General features: G+C 44.8%; 7 protein-coding genes across 8 annotated transcripts; 5 read left to right on the top strand and 2 right to left on the bottom strand.

Moving 5' to 3' along the window:
- Positions 1-478: 478 nt before the first annotated feature.
- FOIG_16596 (uncharacterized protein) lies at positions 479-1,757 on the top strand (the record flags this gene model as incomplete). The annotated part of the gene is made up of 6 exons (XM_031218059.1): positions 479-512; positions 579-649; positions 714-925; positions 996-1,092; positions 1,149-1,440; positions 1,498-1,757. 6 exons carry the CDS (start codon positions 479-481, stop codon positions 1,755-1,757), a joined length of 966 nt encoding a protein of 321 aa, XP_031052237.1.
- Positions 1,758-4,870: 3,113 nt separating this feature from the next.
- Positions 4,871-5,891, top strand: FOIG_16595 (uncharacterized protein; the record flags this gene model as incomplete). Its single annotated transcript, XM_031218058.1, has 2 exons — positions 4,871-4,974; positions 5,039-5,891. The coding sequence occupies 2 exons, from the start codon at positions 4,871-4,873 to the stop codon at positions 5,889-5,891; spliced, it is 957 nt and encodes a 318-aa protein (XP_031052236.1).
- Positions 5,892-7,425: 1,534 nt separating this feature from the next.
- On the top strand, positions 7,426-10,643 carry FOIG_16594 (serine/threonine protein kinase). Its single transcript, XM_031218057.1, has 5 exons — positions 7,426-9,146; positions 9,196-9,553; positions 9,617-9,819; positions 9,866-10,085; positions 10,140-10,643. Exons 1-5 carry the CDS (start codon positions 7,471-7,473, stop codon positions 10,596-10,598), a joined length of 2,916 nt encoding a protein of 971 aa, XP_031052235.1. The 5' UTR covers positions 7,426-7,470; the 3' UTR covers positions 10,599-10,643.
- On the bottom strand, positions 10,549-11,961 carry FOIG_16593 (uncharacterized protein; the record flags this gene model as incomplete). The annotated part of the gene is made up of 4 exons (XM_031218056.1): positions 10,549-10,870; positions 10,924-11,346; positions 11,395-11,684; positions 11,733-11,961. 4 exons carry the CDS (start codon positions 11,959-11,961, stop codon positions 10,628-10,630), a joined length of 1,185 nt encoding a protein of 394 aa, XP_031052234.1. The 3' UTR covers positions 10,549-10,627.
- An 18-nt stretch (positions 11,962-11,979) lies between these two features.
- On the bottom strand, positions 11,980-12,919 carry FOIG_16592 (uncharacterized protein). 2 transcript variants are annotated; one of them, XM_031218054.1, is made up of 4 exons: positions 12,669-12,919; positions 12,566-12,613; positions 12,504-12,514; positions 11,980-12,451 (listed from the first exon to the last, which is right to left on the bottom strand). In XM_031218054.1, the coding sequence occupies exons 1-4, from the start codon at positions 12,774-12,776 to the stop codon at positions 12,424-12,426; spliced, it is 195 nt and encodes a 64-aa protein (XP_031052232.1). In that variant the 5' UTR covers positions 12,777-12,919; the 3' UTR covers positions 11,980-12,423. The 2 variants fall into 2 exon arrangements, with proteins under 2 accessions (XP_031052232.1, XP_031052233.1); XM_031218055.1 differs by having other exon boundaries at positions 11,980-12,514.
- A 1,012-nt stretch (positions 12,920-13,931) lies between these two features.
- On the top strand, positions 13,932-16,457 carry FOIG_16591 (uncharacterized protein; the record flags this gene model as incomplete). The annotated part of the gene is made up of 9 exons (XM_031218053.1): positions 13,932-14,189; positions 14,256-14,494; positions 14,549-14,699; positions 14,753-14,843; positions 14,893-15,046; positions 15,106-15,781; positions 15,838-15,926; positions 15,982-16,195; positions 16,245-16,457. The coding sequence occupies 9 exons, from the start codon at positions 13,932-13,934 to the stop codon at positions 16,455-16,457; spliced, it is 2,085 nt and encodes a 694-aa protein (XP_031052231.1).
- Positions 16,458-17,989: 1,532 nt separating this feature from the next.
- FOIG_16590 (uncharacterized protein) lies at positions 17,990-19,320 on the top strand (the record flags this gene model as incomplete). The annotated part of the gene is made up of 6 exons (XM_031218052.1): positions 17,990-18,148; positions 18,199-18,235; positions 18,283-18,359; positions 18,411-18,802; positions 18,859-18,932; positions 18,983-19,320. 6 exons carry the CDS (start codon positions 17,990-17,992, stop codon positions 19,318-19,320), a joined length of 1,077 nt encoding a protein of 358 aa, XP_031052230.1.
- Positions 19,321-20,109: the final 789 nt, after the last annotated feature.

Raw genomic sequence — 20,109 nt, 5'->3', positions numbered from 1 at the left:
AACCTCTAAGGGGTAGATTTCAACAGAACACAACATGAATACACCAATTCACATCAATGAACCGAATACACGTAATGTCTGACAGATGGTCCCCTAGTTGTGCAGATTTGACCAAAGAAGCTTACGTGGCCTTATCTGCATAACCGGTTGTGCGAAAAACACATGATACTAAACGCACAGCCGGTTGTGCAGGTATGAGTCCCCAGCCAACCCCACTGATTGACTAAGTGCATTCACTAGCAAAGTCCGCCCGCGCGACATCTGGGAGTTCAACGTGATTGTAAGGTTCATAGGGATCTGTAAGCAAAAGATGTGATGATTACGATGAGTTCCCAATAAAGAATTACTATATAACTATGGGCGAAATAACCAAGCACTATTCCTTAATCCGAGATTCCTCAACTCATTCTCAAATTTTCAGAAAGCTTCTACGCATCCGCAATTGGGTCCTTAGTGATAACGTGAACGCCAATTCATCATGGTTAAGGTTGGAATTGCTGGTGCTGGCTCTGGTATGACGCATTGAACTTCTATTTAAAACTCCGTCCTGGAGTCAGATCTTGACTGACAGTTACGAGCTCTTGGCCGTGAGGTAATAGATATTCTCGTCGAAGGAGGTCAGCACGAAATAATGGCCCTTGTCAGAAAGGTATTCTGGAATCTTGGCTGCTTAGTGTACCTAAAGCCTTATTAACCGTGTTTACTATATCTAGGATCCTGCAAACTATCCCCAGCAACCCAATGTCAATTGGATTCAGATATCCTACGAGGATAAATCGGAGCTTGTAAAGCACCTTCGGGGAGTTGACGTTGTTCTCAACTTTATCGTGGTTAACGAAGACGCTGAAAATACAGTCGGCAAATTCGTCATTGACGCTGCCGTAGCTGCAGGTGTAAAGCGATATGCGCCGAGCGAATGGGCGACGTAAGTATATCAATCTGACTCACGATATCGCTAGCGAGCTCCCGTCTTGCTACTAACCAGAGAACACTAGTGGTCAGAAACTCCGCGACGCAATCGACAGTCTGGGTTTCTACCGTAGCAAGCTTGCCATTCAAGAATATCTTGAAGAAATCAACAAAGACAGGAAGGTCCGTTATCACTCTTGGTTTTCTTAAGTCCTCTACTTGTCTAAACTTATTACTAGGTCATCGAGTACACCTTGTTCCAGCCAGGCATATTCCTTGACTACCTCGGTCATCCCCACAAGCGGCTTAAATATCTCTACTCCATGGATTCACCATGGCTTGTGAGAGAGAATCGCATCGTGTCGGTCAAAGGCTCTGAAGACAAGCCACTGACCTTCACCGCCGCCCGGGATATTGGTCGGATTGTCCGACGCGCAATTGAGTATGAAGGCGAGTGGCCTCGAATTGGGGGAATAATGGGCAATCAAGTCACCCCACAGCAATTGAAGCAAATCGTCCAGAGAGTTACAGGTATGGTCTTCGTTCGTGGACGTTGCTAGACTAAACTAATGTTTCCCGATTTTTAAGGCAAACCCACGGAACTTCAACTGACTGACCCGGCTGACCTAGAGGCTGGTGTCTTGGCTGTTGACCTTCCTGTCATGGCCCATCCCGCTATGACAGATGAGATGAGAACAGTGTACCATGTGCCTCTTTGGGTGGGCATGTTGCGCTCGACGGCTCTTGGAGCTTGGACTGTTTCTGATGAGTGGAACAAAATCTTCCCTGACTACAAGTTTGTCGCAGTTGAAGATTACATCAAGGAGGTATGGGGTAAGCAGAAATAAGGGGTTGCCAAGACCATTCGATAGCATATCTTAGTCAAGACACAATTGGATTGTCGCATCGATTCCTCATCTCACGCTCACATTCATATATGCCATCGAGTGAGTCGCCAAGTCAAAGCCATTACAGTCCCCGTCGCAATTGTGAAGCCCCAAACGAGCGTCGCGTATAAGCCAGCACTTTGCCCTGGTATCAAGGAGCGTGGCCGCTGTTCATATCGCACGTATTACTGCTTCCCGAACCCTGGCTTGAGGCAAAATTGGACTGATTGTGGAGTGATCCTATGGACCCCAAAATGGCATAGAATTGTGAAATAACTAACCATAACGGCGCAAGACGTTAGGTCTATGTAAAAAACCTTCCCAAAACATAGTAGTTTGCTTCGTCGTATAGACAAAAGTGCATCCAAGGATATGTCGTTAGCTAGAAGCCATCGTATATTGAGGTGAGGCTCGGCAGATGTAACCCTGCCGCAACATACACATGTGTATGATTGACTACCGGTTATGTACATATGTCTTCCCAATTGATCCCAGGTATATTCTCCCACCACGTCTGTCGAAACATTATGACCACGTATCAGCCCTGCTAGCACATCTGCCGAATAATCATTTGGCGCACCTATCATGAACTGAATCGTGCTGAAGCAGATGGCGCAAATCAAGGACGAGTCTACAGCAACGTGCTCAGTATAGGAGGTATGGCGCACGATGCAAGTATCAGCTGTCGGGTCTAGAACTCAAAATGACAGTTCTAAAGAAACTTAGAGTTATACAGTCCTCGGTACAATTCATCACGCAAATGTGCTTTCCCTCCCAGCCTTTCGGCAGCTCATTGCTTAGCCGCTGGTTTCTTGTCCTTTAGGTCCTTTTCCTCGGGATCATATTTCTCTGGTTCTTTCTCCTCTGTCTGAAAGGCCTGTATAGCAGCAATAACAGCTAGAGACATCAAGCTGTTCCTCAGTACCTTGTACTAAAGATTATCAGACTTATCAAGCCACTCCAAGTACCAAGCGACAGTGAAGTCTTGTTCTCCTGTGGTTTCACCAAATGCGCTGCCTTTAATTCGCCGCTTTAGAATTAAGCATTTAACGCAAAGCTTGGCCTATTAGACTGGGATACTTATATATATCGCTTTCTGTATATTATTAACTAAATTAGGCTTTATATCTATTTTTAACTTATTCTTATAATTAACTTAGCTGCTAGCTTTTATCCTTATTATTACTCTATTAACTAAAGTCCTAGAGTTAAGTGTATTTCGAGAGTTAGGGTGATATGTAATAACTATTAATTTAGGTATTAGTATACTAAGATATATGCCATTAGTAGGAAGCTATGTATGAATTTCGATGGTTATCTTGTTTTATTTACCTAGTGCTAGTATGGTCGCGGCCAGGTTAGTCAGAGGGTATTCTCTGCCATAGGCTCCCTGACTGCTTGGGATGTAAAGTAACAACTTGCCTTGGCTTATGCAAACAAGGCCCTGCTGGTATAATGGTGCCTATGATAGCTACTGCTACTTGTAGAAAAAATGTCCTTAAAGCTGTGATCGGGATAGTGATAGGTCTCTTCTCTATTATACACTTTGTCACTATGGCTATTATTATAAAGGTTATTCTATTAACCAGAATAGCTTTTATTAGTGCTAATACTATAGAGATTTTTGCGATACTTAGTGCTTTACGTATCATAACACAGCTGCGCATCATGAGCGGCGTAGCCATGCTGTTCAAGAGTCAGAAGCTGCGGCATTGGCGACCTTATTCCAGAGGAACCTTTCTCCTAGGATCCAGGTGCAGTTACGTATGCCGGAGGTATACTGTCAAGTTGTGAGCCAGATGTGTTAATTGCAGTTGAGACTTGTGGCTGAGAGCTTATATCACCACGAAGAACTTAAGTTTTAAACGGTACAAATGTGTGAGTAGGAGTAATTCTGTTATGGTTAAGATCTGAGGGGAATTATCCCCCTATAGTTAGCGCAGGTAGCTAATAATAACACTATTCACAAGAACTTAGTTTTAAGATACAGCATTTTAGCAATAAGGTCCTAGAATAAAGCAACAGGTAAGAAACCTCAACATTAGCAAGCGAATATACTAATAAAGGCTCTATAAGCAAGTTTAATATACTAAGACACCAGGTGGTATTTATTTACTATTTTACTTAACTTTGTATTGTATAACTAATATATCTTTATTGCATTAGCACAAATCTTCAGAGATGCTTTAGTGCTTAAAGGACTCGATCTGAGTTATAATAATACTAAGAAAATAATACTGTTATTACCTCGGGCTTCAAACAGCACAGCACCAGCAACTCTATAAAGAGGATTCCCTGAGGCATTTAGATAAACCTCTTGAGAATATTATAATCTTCGCTGCACGTGGAGATGTGCTCGTCTTCTCTCCGTCGCAAGCCGGAGTACTCTCTCATAACAGAGAAGTACTTAATAATTAATAACTAATAAGAACTAAGTAAACTGTCACAGCTCCCATAGTAGCTCAAGCCACAAAAGGTCTAGACTTTTCAATGCTAGGGTACTTGCGTGAGATAATAGCCTGGGAATTGCTTTTGACCAATTATGTAGGCAATACATGTCAGTAGGCAACAGGTCTGGTTAGCGTTGCATTGCGTTAAAACCCAGCTAGGCTAATAAGCGGCTTTCGGCACTTCATATACGAGCCTTAACGCCCTTAATTGAGCCCATTCATACGTTAGGCTCAGGGCTGAAACGAATATTATTTCTTACTTGTTTGTGTTGTACTGATATTTATGCATTACGCTCCCTCTCGTGACTCTAGGACTAAGCCGCTTATCCGGAGGTCCCTCTTAATGGGAGGCCGTCAGTACAGGCGCTATTACCCTCCATCAGAACATTGGATAGACGATGGCGCCTGACCATACCACTCTGCGCGCCATGCGCAGTCGGGAGGTATATGAACCCCGCATCAGCCTGTCAATGGCACCATCTCACCTCTTGGCATGATCTCTATTCATGCCGCGACTAATATTCAACGATTTCGTTCCCCCGAGTCTCAAAATCACCGTAGCCCTTTGACTCAAACGCCATCCTCCCCCTTACCAACAATCCCCAACAAGATCGTGTTGCTTATATGTCCGCATCTACTTTTTCGTCTGCGCAGGAAGCGCTGGGAGGCGATGGGCCAACTTTACCTACTGGCTGGGTGTCGAACTGGAGCCCAGAGCACAATGCATGGTTAGTTGCACCAAGCTCCATTCTGTCAAATGGTTCGACTGTGTTGCTCAGTCTTGTTGTCTAGGTACTACGTCTTTCCTGCTACTGGAGCTACTCAGTGGGCGCGTCCGGTCTCCCCGCCCAGGCAACAACAATACCAGACTCTTCAAGATCATACTGTCCCTACGATTGAGAATCATCCAACTACCACGGAAGTGGGGGCGGACAACCAACCCCCTGGGGATGGAGATCGCGGCCTAGGAAAGACCGCATTGGCTATGGGTGGAGGCTTTCTGGCTGGCTCCTCTTTTCGCAATAAATTCGGGAAACATCACGAAAGCCATGGCCAACAAGATGGTTTAGGTAAAATGGCCCAGTCCGCTGCAATCGCTGGCGCTGGTGTCGTTGGAGCCAAGATAATGGGTCTTTTTGGAAACAAGCAACATCACCAACCAGCACCAACGGTACAAACGGCAGCTTACACGCATACGCAAACACAGACGCACTTCTATCCGGTCTTTGTGCCTGGACCCCAAGTATCACCACCGCCATCATATTATGGGCAACATCCGCCAGGTAACTCCGGGCATGCTCACAATCCCACTGCTGAGACGGTTGGAGTAGTGCCCGGCATACAGAGCTTTGGCTCGCCACCACACCAGACGGGGGGTGCGCCTATGTCACTTCAAAGCTCGAGTTCTATAGGTGCGTTTCAGCCTCAGACTGGTCCACCACTGCATATATATGGTGCTGTATTTGCAGACAAGGACGTTACACAAATAGTCCGAAGCCTTGTAACTCCACAGCAAACCCTGCAAATCAAAGGAGATTCACTGGTAGAACAGTTTGGCGATCCATGGCCTGACGTGGAAAGAAAGATGTTTAACGTGTTGTATTCGTACGGAGATCGACCCATGGAGCTTCTTGCCGCTGAGTAAGTCAAGTCACATTTAATAGTTGCAACGATTGGGGGTTAACCTGTCCGATGTAAAGCACGACCACGTCTAATATCGAAATCAAACATGAGGCTATATCCAAAAAGCGAATGGAATTTTGCCAGGCTCAACCCTCACCAATTATTGCTGTGGTCTGGGGATATGAGAATGCATTGACGTAAGTATCAGCTCGCTTCAACACATTTGTAGTTGCGCGGGTAACTGACAACATTGCACAGAAGGGCGAGGATAGAACAGCTGGAGAAAGAAGGTGAGTTGGATGGTACAGGAGATACTCTCGGAGCAGGTGGATTTTGGGGTTGGGAGCCAAAGACGTTGGTGTGCTATTATAGGACAAACGAGGGGGATGTTGGGATCGCGTATTGTAGAGATGGAGGGACAATCCGACTTCCCTGGAACCCGCTAGCTAAATGGACATAGTAGGTAAAAGAGGGAAAGCGAATTAACCAAGTTCTATATAGTAAAAAAATCTGTAAGCTATAGATATTACTTATTATTAGTATATCTAGTTTATGATTTAGTAAGTATATGAAAGTGCCTAGTTAAATATTATAAACTTGCCTTATTAAGGTATAAAATATAAATTAATCTTAATTAAACTTAGCTTTTCTCTAAAGTTTTTCACCCTTAGGCTTTAAGTAATATAAAGTTTAAAAGTAGTTAATATATAGGATAAAGTTAGTAGTATTTATATTAAGCAGATTAGTAATTAAATATTAAAAAGCTTATATAAATATTTAAATATATATTTAAAATATATTTTTAATTAGAGAGGTATAAAATTTATTTAATAGTTTCTCAAGATTAAGATTATATATTAGATATCTTATAGTAAGCTTTTTTAAAATACAATATTAAAGATTAAAGTTAGCTATTAGTTAATAAAAAGAAAATAAATATTCTTAATAATTATTAAATTACTGATATAAAAGATTATATTTAAATATTTTATATATTCTTTTAATACTAGGTATTTCTTTATACCTTTAGAAGGTATTAAGATTTCTATAACTACTTGAATCTAGGCGACGCTCAATATACCTTAAGCTTATAACTCTATAATTGGTTGGAATCCCTGCTTCTGACCTGGGTGTTGCTTTACGCTAGCCAAACGGATACCTGCAAAGAACAGAACCAGTGGTATTCTCAGGGCCTGTAGTCAACCCATTTTAAACGAGAAATGGACCGATCTAAAGTAGAGAGATATCTGGTGATTCTAGAAATCAACCTTTCTAAAGAGCTGAGGGTAAACATGGTGCTAATGTGCTTTGAATTGCAATTGTTCCCTGCGGCTGAAAAGTGTCCCAGGGCCTGATATTGGGCTAGCGCTTGTAGTACAGCGGTGAGATGAAAGCTCAGCCAATCGATAGCTTCTTATCTCTTTTCTCGCCGATTTCCTCAGGTTGATAAGGATTGGGGTTGCCTATCGCACCCCACGTAAGCGTGAGAGCAAGCTTTAATAAAGACATACGCACCCCACTACAGCCGCAGCCTCAACCATCCCTTCAGTTCATTTCGTTGCTTCCAGCCATAAAACACCATCGCTTTTTCTTTTGTAGTAATGGGGTCGCTATATGATGACTTACTCGATGACATAAGATCACAGCTCAAAGATGGCCTCGAAAAGAAAAATACGACAGAAAAATTCGCCACACGAGGAATGGTCAAACATGTCCTTTCGCCGTCAAATCTGGAGGCTGTTTATAGAGCCTTGAAAGCCGCGAATGCAAAAATGCCAACGGACACCGACCAAGCCAACGCACGCAAATTTGCGGAAAAGGTTAAGGAAAAGAAACTTCAACATTTCTTGGCAGTTTTAATTTACGCCAAGTGCTCAATCGACGCCATAAAGGAATTTCTGGATACACTAGTGTTTGGAAATAAGGCGGAGTTTCAAGAAGAAGACCAAGAGACACCAAACCTCTTACCAGCCAGCAAGGAATTTCTTGAACGTCTCTTCTCACGGCCGTCTGATAGACGAGACTTTTTTGATGAGCAGCGTCCCTTCTGCGCCCTGGTGCTTGGGAGTCTAGATCTTGTGATGATTCGCAGCGATGACCAAAAATCACTGCCATGGCTGGAGCAAGAGCAGATCGGGTCCGGAGCTTTTGGCGTTGTATATAAAGTTACGATCCCGAAAGGCCACTTAACCACGGATGGGGATTTCAGTCAGCCTACTTCGAGTCCCATGACCATCGCTCGCAAAGACTTTATCTGCGTTGACACCGCAGAGGTAAGCTTCAAGAAGGAAGTCAAAGCAATCAGAGATATCTTCAGCGGCCAGGCAACGCATGACAACATCCTCAAGAGTTTTGGCACTATTGTCATAGAAGGAAAGCCATCAACCTTTAGTCTTCTTATGCCCTGCGCAGATCTGGACTTGCAGGAGTATATGAAGAGAAATCCGGAAATATCTCCTAGCGACACGAGTACACGAGAGAGCATCATTCGCTCTACTAGAGAGCTTGCAGGCGCCCTTGATTTTCTTCACAGGAAGATGACTACATCAGAGGGCGATCCGATTGTTTGCTACCATATGGACCTCAAGCCGAGCAATATTCTTATCTTTCACGATACTCGCAGAAGATCAGAAACTTCCATTCGTGACATGATATGGAAGCTTAGCGACTTTGGTCTTTCGAGAGTGAAGACAAGAACAAGGTCACAAGCAGATCTAAGTAATCTCTTCAGGACACGCTTCAAAGACCAACCCAGCCAAGCCTCAGCGACTCAAAACTTCCGAGGTACAGACATGTTCCTACCAGTCGAGGCAGAACTAGAAGGCAGGACGATGAATGAGAAGAGTGATATTTGGTCATTCGGTTGTATTCTCAGCCTCCTTTTCACATATATGGGAGAAGGATACAAAGGCTTCGGAGGCTACAGCGAGTCACGACTTCTGTGCAGCAACAAAAACGTCGACTGTTTTTATCAGTACAACAAATCCAATATCGGGTTCGAGATTAACCGTGGAGTTGTTGAGCAGCACGAAAAGTTGATAAAATTAGCCGCCGAACGGAGTCCTTCGGAAGGAGTTGCTGTGAAATATATGCTCAAGTCCCTAGAGGGTGAGGTGCTCTTGATCGATCAGGGCAGTCGGTGTGGTGCAGATAGAATTGTCGAACTTTTGCAGGCGACACTGAAGAAGTACAGCACCGTGGAAAGCGAGCTCAGCATCACTGAAAACGACTCAATGCCTCATTCCCTAGTTCAAAAGGCACAAGAGAAGGTTTTAGGGTAGGTTCCTAATCAATATGACAGGAAAAGATTCACTGATAAAAGATAGCCTTTTCCGACGCAAGAGCAAGCAGTCACTCGCACAGACAAATATTCGTCGATGGAGACTAGAAGTGGACAAGAAGCTAAAGTACAAAGATAGCGTGTGCTCGCCAGATGGTATTAGGGTAGCCTACTGGACCAACAAAACCATCACACTGTTCGACGACCGCTCTGGATTAACCAATGCAATACCGTACCGCAGGGTCTATAGTATGGGTTCAAGAATGAGTTCAACGGACAGTGAGCGAGAGTCTACCCTGACAGTCGCTGGACAATATTCCCTTGCAGATTGGAGTCGCTCGTGGAGATCAGTGAGGCTAACTAACAGATACTTGATCGCAGCAACGACAGATGAATTGTTCAATGTAAGTACAGACAGTTATACACTACTAGACTTTCTCCAAACTTGACCTATTAATATCTCACAGTGTTACATATTCGACGTCGAAATTGACCGTAAGCTAAACATGTACAGCAGAGTAACACTGTCACATCCAGGAATTCATATGCTGGCAGTTTCCCCTGACAGGAACTCCTTGGCCTGTATCCTTCAGGATAAGAGAGGCCGCCCTTCATTATTCACTGGCAGAATTGCATTCAATCCAGCTCCTCAGCCTACCCCAGCAGCAAGGTAAGTGACTCCTAGAAATATTGAGCAATCCTAACATATGATTTAGCATCTACTCGGACACGACAAGGAGCGAACACAAAGATGCTGGTGTTTGTATCATCGATCAAAAGGCTACCCTCCTGGAATTGCCTCCAGGCGAGATCACCTGCCTGACTCTTGAAACGAGAAACCAAGGATATATAATTATTCGCCAGGGTTCAACTCTCTCGGTGAATATTTTCATCATCGAGCCTTTAGATATGAAGGAGCAAGCTTTAATGCAAAGGGTTAGTATTGCTTTGCTGAAACTATATCATCATCTTCTAACAAAACCTCTCCAGTCCACGAACAATAATGCCGAAAGATTATTCACCGACATGGCGTGCCTTCAGAGTGACAATCAGAGCCGGAGATCCGAACTCATCATAGCCTCACAAGCAGAGCGACTGTTCCATCTCAGATACGAAGGTTTTGAATCGAGTCCAACGGTAGTCATCCATCCGCCCATCCAAAGCTATCGTATTCTGAAGATCGCAACTGTCGAGCACTCGAGAAAGATTCTTGCTCTGGGGTCACAATCTGGGAGCAAAAGTCTTCTTCTTCTGAACATTGAAACCCAGAGTCCAGATGTTCGGCCGAAGATTACGAAGATGGCTGATATCGGTGTATCAGCGGGTTATCAAGCAAAACTGGGTGTTTCTTGTGAGGGAAATGTGACTATTGCACGTATCATGGTGGACATGCTTGAGGGTCGGTATTTTGTGTTTCAGATAGATGTCAGCAACTCACTCGGTACATAGATTTAGGTAATAGCGAATACTCTGCTAGATTACACAAGCTCTGGCCCCTTATGGAGTTCCTTCTTTCTCGTCCTCGTCCTGGTATACATTTTTATTGAAGGAATCTTCCATGTTATTCTCTTCAGCAGTGCTTTCTGGATCAATAAATGATAAAAGACATAGGTCATGACAGTCATAGCCGCAGAGCAGAGAAAGTAAATCCAAAGGATAGGGGTTCCCACGATCTGGCGTGACTCGTTATCGAAATCGAAGAAGTTCATACCGAAGAAAGACTGTGACTAATTAGCGTTGTATATGGTTAGAGAGATGGGCAGTTGAAACCTACTGCCACGAAAGATGCAGGCAAGTATAGGACAGTCAGGGTAGTAATAAGGTTATTCAGTTTCAGCATACTGTTGTTTTGCACCTTGGCGTTCAATTGTTCACGGAAGGATAAAGTGTTAGCCAAAAGCTGTGTGATCTTCTGAACTCGTTGTTCTAGACAGTCTGCTACTCTGGTGTAGCCTGCGCATTCGCGGATATGTTGCTGAATGGCTGCCAATGCAGATCTTGAAAATTCGGCAATCTTCTCGTCTTCTCTACCGGTTATCTCACGACAAAGACATACTAGACCTTCAAGGACATCCCTTGAAGCTGCCAGCATAGCGGGGACTTGTACTAAGCGGGTCTCAAGAAATGCCAGCTCAGTGAGATGATGGTATTCCGTCTCGGTCAGTTCCTCAATAAAGGTGGCTACCGCGTTGTTTGCCTGCGAACAAATCAGTCAATTGATCAACTTCGTTGAATGTATACTTACTATCGGAATCAACGATTTCTCCAAATAAGCGTTGTAAAGTCTCCACGCAGGAAAATAGGTTCTAAAAAGCTCTTTGTGTAGCCAAAAGGAGTCCTGCTGGATGCTCTGAGGACCTTTTGATGCCAAGACCTGCGCGTACTGATGCAATCTCGTGGATGGTGCAGGATTGAGCAAGATGAACAAGTTCTGCGATGTTTTAGTGTTAAACTTCTGATAAATCCCGGTTTGCCGAATGACCCAGGTCCCCTCAGCGGACTTGAATTCTGGATACCGGATGGTGTATGACACTTCTGGGTTTATGTGAGATCATGGACCATAGGAGCCTGATAATTGCTTACCTGTTACATTTCCATTATGATGTATAGTAAAGGGAGCACAGTAAGTAGATTCAATATCAAAATCTTTGTCATAAAAGCAAGAGGCCACATCCCATGCAGAAGCCTTCAAATCGAACTTCTTAATCAGGTGATTGAACATTGGCTCGGTTATCTCCAAAGGCCTATACGAATTACGCTGACATATCGACCTGTTCTCGGCGATCAGCACAGTGCATAGAAGCATGGACATAATGCTCCGGAAGTACGTACACAAAGTTGTAGGAGTGCGTGGTGCGGCTGAAGTGGGACTCGACCTGCTCCAAAGTCGATAACTGATGTACCTCTGCACTCGTATTATCTTCATCTTTTATTTTCTCCCCCGTACTGATGACTCTGATGGGCACAATGACTTCATCGACAAAATTGGGCGCTAATGTATGCATTGATGCGAGCTGAGTATTGTTAAACTGACTGAAACAAGTACTTTATAACCCAGAAGTAAGGGAGGAATTATGGTGCTTTAAGTTCGTTCATATGAGGTGATTTGTACTCTATTTCAACTAATTCAAGTCAGGCTCTCAAATACCCCATTCCCATTGTTGCTAGGCTCTCTTAGCAGTCTGCCTCAGAGCCTGATATAGGCCACAGAGGGATCCGCGCAGTTCCACGTGCCTCGCTCAGCCTGTCATTTCCCGGTCGCATTTGCACAGTCTTACGAAGTGGGAATGATCTCGGCGTCCCTAGTATCCGTCAATTCATATTGTCGATCTGATGGCACCGATATGTCCTTACTTCAAGTCTTCCTGTCATAATGTTAATGAAGTAATAGTGTGTCTTTCCTCGAGCGATCATACCTTGGTAGCTTGCTCAGGGGCGTAGAAAACCCATTTCTCGTTGACATTCTTCAGTGCCAGTCAGCCTACAGCAGCACAACGCGCGCCAGGGCGCTGCACATACTTTCAAGTCAAATTTCCCATCCTGATCGGGAAAACGTTTCTCGAGGGCTCTTTGTAGTTTCAACTTGTCATAGTACCGTGATTCGAGAACGTGTTTTATGCCCACCATTGTTGTTTAATTGTTGGCATATCCTATCTGCCTTACTTCCAACAGAGCCTCCATTCTCAAAGATGGTTCATCAATAGTACTTGTAACAATTCAGGCTTCCGGCTGCCTACTCATCCATCCAATTCCTCGCAAATGCATCTCGACGCATTTTCAAGTGACACGTAATCCCTTCTGTTGACAATTCGGTACCCCTCAATGCACATTAGAACCTGATAAGACATGGCTTTTTCGTATTGGCTTGGCGGATCGCCCGACTGCAGCGTGTCTATGTCGTTGAACGAATTTCGTTGGTCGGGAGGAATGTGATAAGGCTCTGATGCAGCAATAGTCCCACGCCACATGCAGCATCCAGCAGCACAGCCTGATTTCAAGCTCACAAAGTAGGCAGCAACCGCCAACTTAAACCTCCCATTTCCAAGAGAGGCTTCTTTTGCTTACATTCAACCGCTCTAGACAAGTGAACGGACGGTGGGGGATGAAAGAGGCTGAGAATAAAATATTGTCTATGGCTTGAAATTGTCTTCATTCCAAATAAGGCATCCAAGACTGTCTCCGCAAGGCAAACAGCGGTGAGGTCAAGGAGGCTGGGAGGATCGGAGGTAGAAACTACTCCCCATTGGCTATGATGCAACTTAGGAAATTCATCCTGCACACCATAGCCCGCCTAAGCAGAGTTCCAATCCACTGTCGCTTATGGGAGTAAGTAGTGAGTAAGAATATGTTAGTTCTTATGTCTAAAATCTCTTTATTCGATTTTCTTTATAACTTTCGTCGGGTTGCTTTCCTTTTGTGACAGTGAGGAGAAATCAGGCTGGCCCCAAGCAAGACTTCTCTAGCCAAGTTACACAAACCTTAGCGTCACGTAAGCAATACGAACCAGCCTCTCCAACCCTTGTAATGTTTCAGGAGCCGAACTTTGAAGTAATAGAGGATTAAGCCGCAGGTTCTTATCTCTTCTAGGGATTCACGGTGGCACCCTAGGGCGCTTAGAGGCTCAGGGCTTAGGCTGCGGTATCAGGAGTAGGAGGGGCGAACATAGGAATCTTTTACAATTTTTAATCCCGCCGTGCCAGAAGTTGGCTCTCCATACTTAAACAACTCCTATAACCCTTTTCCATCATCTTAGCAACTCTTTACTGCCTAAACTCCGCAAACATGTCTGGAATGGTATCCGGTCAAGCAAAGGGACCGAACATCGCTCTCGATAACTTGGCCCCCAATACTTCTTTATCGCAAGACATCTCAAGATCCAATCCTGGAATCCTTAGTGGTGATCACTCCACACCTTCCAACGGACTCAATGGCACTTCGAATACTCCAACGGTACTTGGGCCACGGAGTCGTGGTGTCACCGAGGTTCCACAACTTCCCATTCACACCGTACGACGAAAGCTCAGAGGCATTCATATTTTCGTAAGTCTAGGACACTCAGCTTTAACATTGAGCTACCTAGGCTTTTATGAACTGACACTGAAATAGATGATCGCAATCAATGGCACGCTTGGAACAGGCCTATATGTTCGAAGTGGCCAAATTCTTGAACTTGGAGGACCAGTTGCGGTCGTTCTGTCATTCATTGCTCTCGGTATCCTGGTCTGGGCGGTTATGCAATGTATCGCTGAGCTTCTATGTCTATGGCCTGTACCAGGTGCAGTGCCCTTGTTTGTCAAGAAATTTGTTGACAGAGAGCTTGGTGATGCTGTAGGCATCGCGTATTGGTAGGCCTTTTCGGCACCATCTACAGTTTTCCCCTGGTAACATTTCATCGTCAGGTTCACCTACTCTATCGGATTTGCTGCCTTGATCACCACTTCTGCTAGCGTCCTAAACTTCTGGACTGCCGATATGGAGGGCTTCACTGAGGGGTTCGTATACGTCGCTTTACCGATAACACTCGTGGCAATCAATTCAGTCAAGGTCGAGGTTCGTTTACGTATTCTATCTTACGTTATCAAAAACCAAGCTAATGGTACAAGATATATGGTTGGCTCGAAGTCGTCACTGGTATTATCAAGCTAATTTTCTTGGCTATAATTATCATTTGTCTTATTTACATTGGGTCTCTGCGTAGGTCACAATCAAAGATGTGGAGACATATGCTGATGACCCAGAATAGCCGACAGACCTGTGAGCAAAGTGTCAAGTAAGTACCTCGAAGATGCTGCGAGGAAGCCCAAAGTTAAAAACGCTAATACAATCGGAAACATAGGTTGGAATGCACCTTTTGAACACGATAATAATGCTGCCAATGGTTGGTTCGAGGGCTTTATGTAAGCAAGTTCTGTGGATGGAAACGGGCCGGGCATTCCAATTTGCTAACATCTTCCAGGATGTGTCTTTCAATCGCTACTTTTGCATATGCTGGCGTTGAGAACATTGCTGTTTCTGTCATAGAAGCTCGCTGGCCCTCAGTACCAGAGAGACCTCGATCATGCCATGGCTCATCAGAGGGTCCTACTTCAGAAAACTCATCGCCTCCTCGACAAAGAACAGAATTAGCTTCATCTCATAGGGCTGTCAAAAAGACACTCGGGTTTACAGCTGTCTTCCTACCAATATTCGTTGCCTTTGCTTACACTATCAGCGGACTCCTCGTCACTCTAAGCCTCAAGAGAGATAACTGCGGCCTGCAGAGACTTGCCTCGGTAAAGGACAAGAACTGCACAGAGCCAGACCCAAATGAACGAGGCTTCACATACTCGCCTTTCATCATTGCTGCACAGGACTCGAAGATTGACAACCTAGATAATGTTTTTAATGCCTTTATCGTCTTCACAGCGCTTACATGTGCAAATACAAACTTATATGTTGCGTCAAGGACACTATTCGGTGTGACGCGGAATATTCGTTCTAAGGAGTATGTACCAAGACTTCTGTCCTGGTTTGGCGTCACGGACCGCAATAGGGTGCCGCTGCGGGCAATGGCCATTTCCGCTGTAGCCTTTTGCTGGGTCCCATTTCTCCAACGAAAAGAGAGTTTCAATACAGGGTCGACACTAGGAAAGGTTAGTTGCCTCTTCGATTTTCCTAACCTTTCAGTATCCAGACTAACTTCTCACAGTTTGTCGAGATCTTAGTTCAGATGGGGTCTGTCAGTGTTGTCATTGTCTGGGCTTGTTTATGTTTGGCATATATCCGTTACTATTATTGGTTCGTTATGGATTCCTCCGCAAATCTTAGCAGGCTACTGCTGACTATAAACCAGTATTCACATGTTTCGTGATGCCTTGGCTAGGGAAGGAATACACCTGGCACGAGACCGCGAACAGGAATCCGAGGCCTATCCGTATCAAAGTTACTGGCAACCAGCCCTAGCCGGCTTTGCCTTTACGGGCTGTTTAGTCATTCTTCTGATCTGCAATGGAGTCTTTTTGTGGAAACAGTTTCACATCATCCCATTCTGCTCTGGATATCTGACGGTAGGTAGCCAAGACTTCAACACCCAACAAATGCTAATCATGCAAATAGGTAATCGCGTTTCTAGTAATCTGGGTCGGGCTCAAGGTCTACAAAGGAGTTTGGTCGCCTTGGACCAGACTAGATGCGAACATGGCTATCAATATTATCAGGGATCTAAATGAGCTACGTGACAAGTCACTGCAACAGCCTGCGGATGGTTCTGAATCTCGTTGGAGTGCTTTCAAAAGAGCGTTGAGGCAGAGGGGGAATGGCGTCGATTGAAGTCTTATAAGGATAATCGCGACGAAGTATAACACCCTGTAACACACTATAAAGAACGGCGCTCATCATATGCCAACTCAATCAATCAATCACCCCAATTGAATCAATCAAATCGTCAAATTCTTCCTCCCAATGAAATCAGTTTATGCATTTCTTAAGTTGAAATAACTGATATATTACACATGCATCCTGTGATCATCTAATCTCGAGGGAGAAATCCAGGTCTTCCCAAGCCACTACCCGACCCTAGATAGTCGCGGATGGAAGTCTGCTTTCAAATGGCGGCGGAATTAGCGGCAAAGCTAAGTCTCTGCTGTCATTCGTGTTTCGATAGTCAGGAATTCGTCTCTAGCACTTTGAGCTCTCAATTTGCCCATGCTAATATATTAATGTCCGGTACCCCTTATACTCTCCCAATCTTCGGAATCCAAAGCCGTTGATTGTCAGCGGAAACGGTTGGCCCGTCCTTCCGTCCCGTTCCTAGTCCTTGTGCGGTGTCTATACCATATGAGGAATGTCGGAAGCGACGCCGGTTCAAGAAGGTTACATGCCCGCCTGAAATAACCTCCAACCCCAGCCATACTCCACGACTGTGGGCCGTTAAAAGCTTTGTTGGCTCGCTTGGGCATACCTGTCAGATTTGCTTTTTGTCAAGGTAATTGGCGCAGGAAATCTCCTGAAAAAGTGCCAAGCAATGCGCAGCCGATTACCGGCAAGCGAGTTTCAGAAGAGAAGTGGGCAACCAACACGGTCAAAGAGATATGCCTGTTTATATCGTATCGGCGAGAATTAACCCGAATCCGACATCTGATCAGAGGAAATAGATTATTTAAGGTGGTGGTTCCATGGGCTTGGCAACGGCCGAGAATAAAGAGCCCGGACAGCTTTAAATCCCCGTCTTGCTGGTAAAAAGCAAAAACGTCCCTTGAAGTTAAATGACCAATATTGTACAGGATAGTGGTGGAATCTCTCGGCTCTTTGGCTGCTAGAAGTAGATCTAGACACCTTGAGAACGAGATAGATACACGAATGGTATGATTGAGACCCTGTGGCTAGAGGCTTAGTCTACCGGTAGCCGTTGTTTTGCAATGTGAGGAATTGTGTCTCTTGTGAAGGCATGACTTGAAGTCACCAATAACTCAATCACCACCGGTCTTGCTTAAATAAATAAATGGCAATGCATTGTCCAGGAACTTTCTTTTTTCCAGCCGTGCCGCAGCGCATGCAACCCAAGAATATCTGCATGCAAAGATCCATGTAAATAATCGAGTCACAGATTGATGGTCTCGTCCGAACTGCTACAAGGATGTGAATCCAGTGGCTGTCGAGTGTGGCAATACCTTGTCAACCGTAACAAAGTTCGTATCGGCCTTTAAGGTTAAATGCCAAATGGGCTGTTCGTTTGCAATGTGCTGCTGCAGGCAGTGCGCGCATACATGTTATGTTTTAAATAAAGGCGCACCAGTCCCTCGGTCTTTTCTCCGTCTTCCCTCGAGCTGTTTATTCGAAGCTGCAGTTTCCATTACACGCCCATGTCCGAGTACTACCAAGGGCCTAACAATTCGGCCAAGCTCAAAGCCGTGACGCTTACGTTGCTGGCTAGCGCTACTATTTTAGTCATATGGAGGATATCCTGGCGTCTCTGGAAAAAGGTCATTGGACTACCAGATTACCTGTTGATAGTTGGTCTGGTAAGTTTCGTGCAACTCAATATTTTCTATCACAAATGCTAACTATTTAGTCCCTGAGCGTATGTCTTGCTGGCTTCAACCTAGACCGTAAGTGTCGCGAGCTTGTTGACGAAACACCTCTGACAGAGTGTCAGCATACTTCCGATGGGGCTATGGTTATCACAAAGATGATCTGCCGCCAGATATCCAGAAAGCTCTGACGCCTAAAATTGTAGATCTTCCCACCTCCACGTTACTTCCATCCCTCCACTAACAATCGCAGTGCTTCTGGCTCAACCAGGTCTTTTTCAAGGCGACAGCGGGCGTGATCAAGCTTTCTATTTGTACTATCTATATGAACATCTTCAGCAAACCTGTTCTCTTGAGTACAAAAATTGCACGGTATGCCAACTTTGCCCTGATGGGCGTCAACATTGCCTATTACACTGGCGGCACTCTAGTGTCGACCTTCCAATGCAACCCAATTCGTAAAGCCTGGCAAGGGGATCTCGACGGCACATGCATCGACAACACCAAATTCCGTGTAGCAAATGCCTACATCAACTCCTTCACGTCCGTCTTGCTCGTCTTGATACCATTTCCTGCTCTTCTGTCAACAGGGCATCGGAATAAGGAAATATGGCAATTTCTCTTTCTCATTGCGTTGGGACTTGCGTACGTTGACACAGACATCTATTGAAGGTCTTTGTATTAATGAGCTGACGAGTTAGACATACGGCTTGCGCTGTGGTTCGCGTTGTGATGATCTACGTGCCTAATGAAGGAGCTGCAACTGATCCTCACTGTATGTCCATTCCTTTCTCCCAATGCTCATTATTATTCTAACTATATTAGGGTATAATACCACGCCCAATACTCTCGCCATGGCCGAAATATTTACTGCCGTCATTGTTTCCACTATCATGACAATGCGCCCTTGTTTCCAGGTTGTTTTTAGCGGGATAGCAACGACTGTAACGAGTGCCTCACACACGCGAAAAACTAGGATGGATAGCTCGGGTGTTATGGCATCAACCACGAGCCAAAAACGAAAGGTCGATCGTCAAGGGTTTAGCAAGATTGGGCCGACCAAGACTGAGGTGCTCAATATCGAGCTGCAGAGCAGAGACCGTAGCACGGAAGAGCTATTTGCGCCTGGCCACTATCCCAGCACAAAGCATGAAAATGTATAGAATAGACTTGGACATGTAGACTCGTCTTCTTATAATGTATCAGGGATAAACAATGCCTTGGATCTCAACCTGATTGATTGTATTTGTATCAGGAACCGCGTTTGTGATGCACCTATAAAATTAAGCAGTTGGGCAAACGATAAGTCTGTCATGCCTTTTTCGATCGCCATACGCATCTCCAGGATTTACAATTATTCCATATCTTGCGTGTGTAGTGAGGTGCACATGCGAAGTCGTTCTTTATCACTTTCAGTCCCAAATCGCCGTAATCATAGACCAGATTGGTAAAGAGAGGAAACATGTACAGAGTACGGAGTAGGCTCGTTGTCTCTTCGCTATAACCATGTTCATACCCCTGGCATGTTGTCAAGTTTGGTATCCACACGGGTGCGGTAATGCCGCCTTGGCTTATCTGTAGACAATGTGATCCCACCAATAGTGTCTCGTTGACTCTAGAAACCCCGTATACATGCATCCTTCACTACAATCATTTGAGGTATTTTGCATTTTCAACATTGCCAAGATGAACTGAATGTGTCCACCGTCCCCAATTCCGACGGGGCCGAAGATCTTTGTAGAACGTCAAGCTAAATGCCACATCCCGTCCGATTAAATTGAAGCCCGTGCTTCAATGGGGAAAGAGGGACAGACTCTTAGCTAGGCTGGTACCTAATAATAACTCTATTCACGATGGGGGAAGTTCCGGGCCTGAAGGCTTCGGACCTCACGACTTCAAGCCTTCAGAATCAACTCTAGAAAATCACTGTCGGGAAAGTAATCACATATGGT

This window comes from Fusarium odoratissimum, assembly GCF_000260195.1.
Source record: "Fusarium odoratissimum NRRL 54006 unplaced genomic scaffold supercont1.95, whole genome shotgun sequence".
NCBI classification, from domain to species: Eukaryota; Fungi; Ascomycota; class Sordariomycetes; order Hypocreales; family Nectriaceae; genus Fusarium; species Fusarium odoratissimum.
This window is presented reverse-complemented; position numbering and strand designations above follow the sequence as displayed.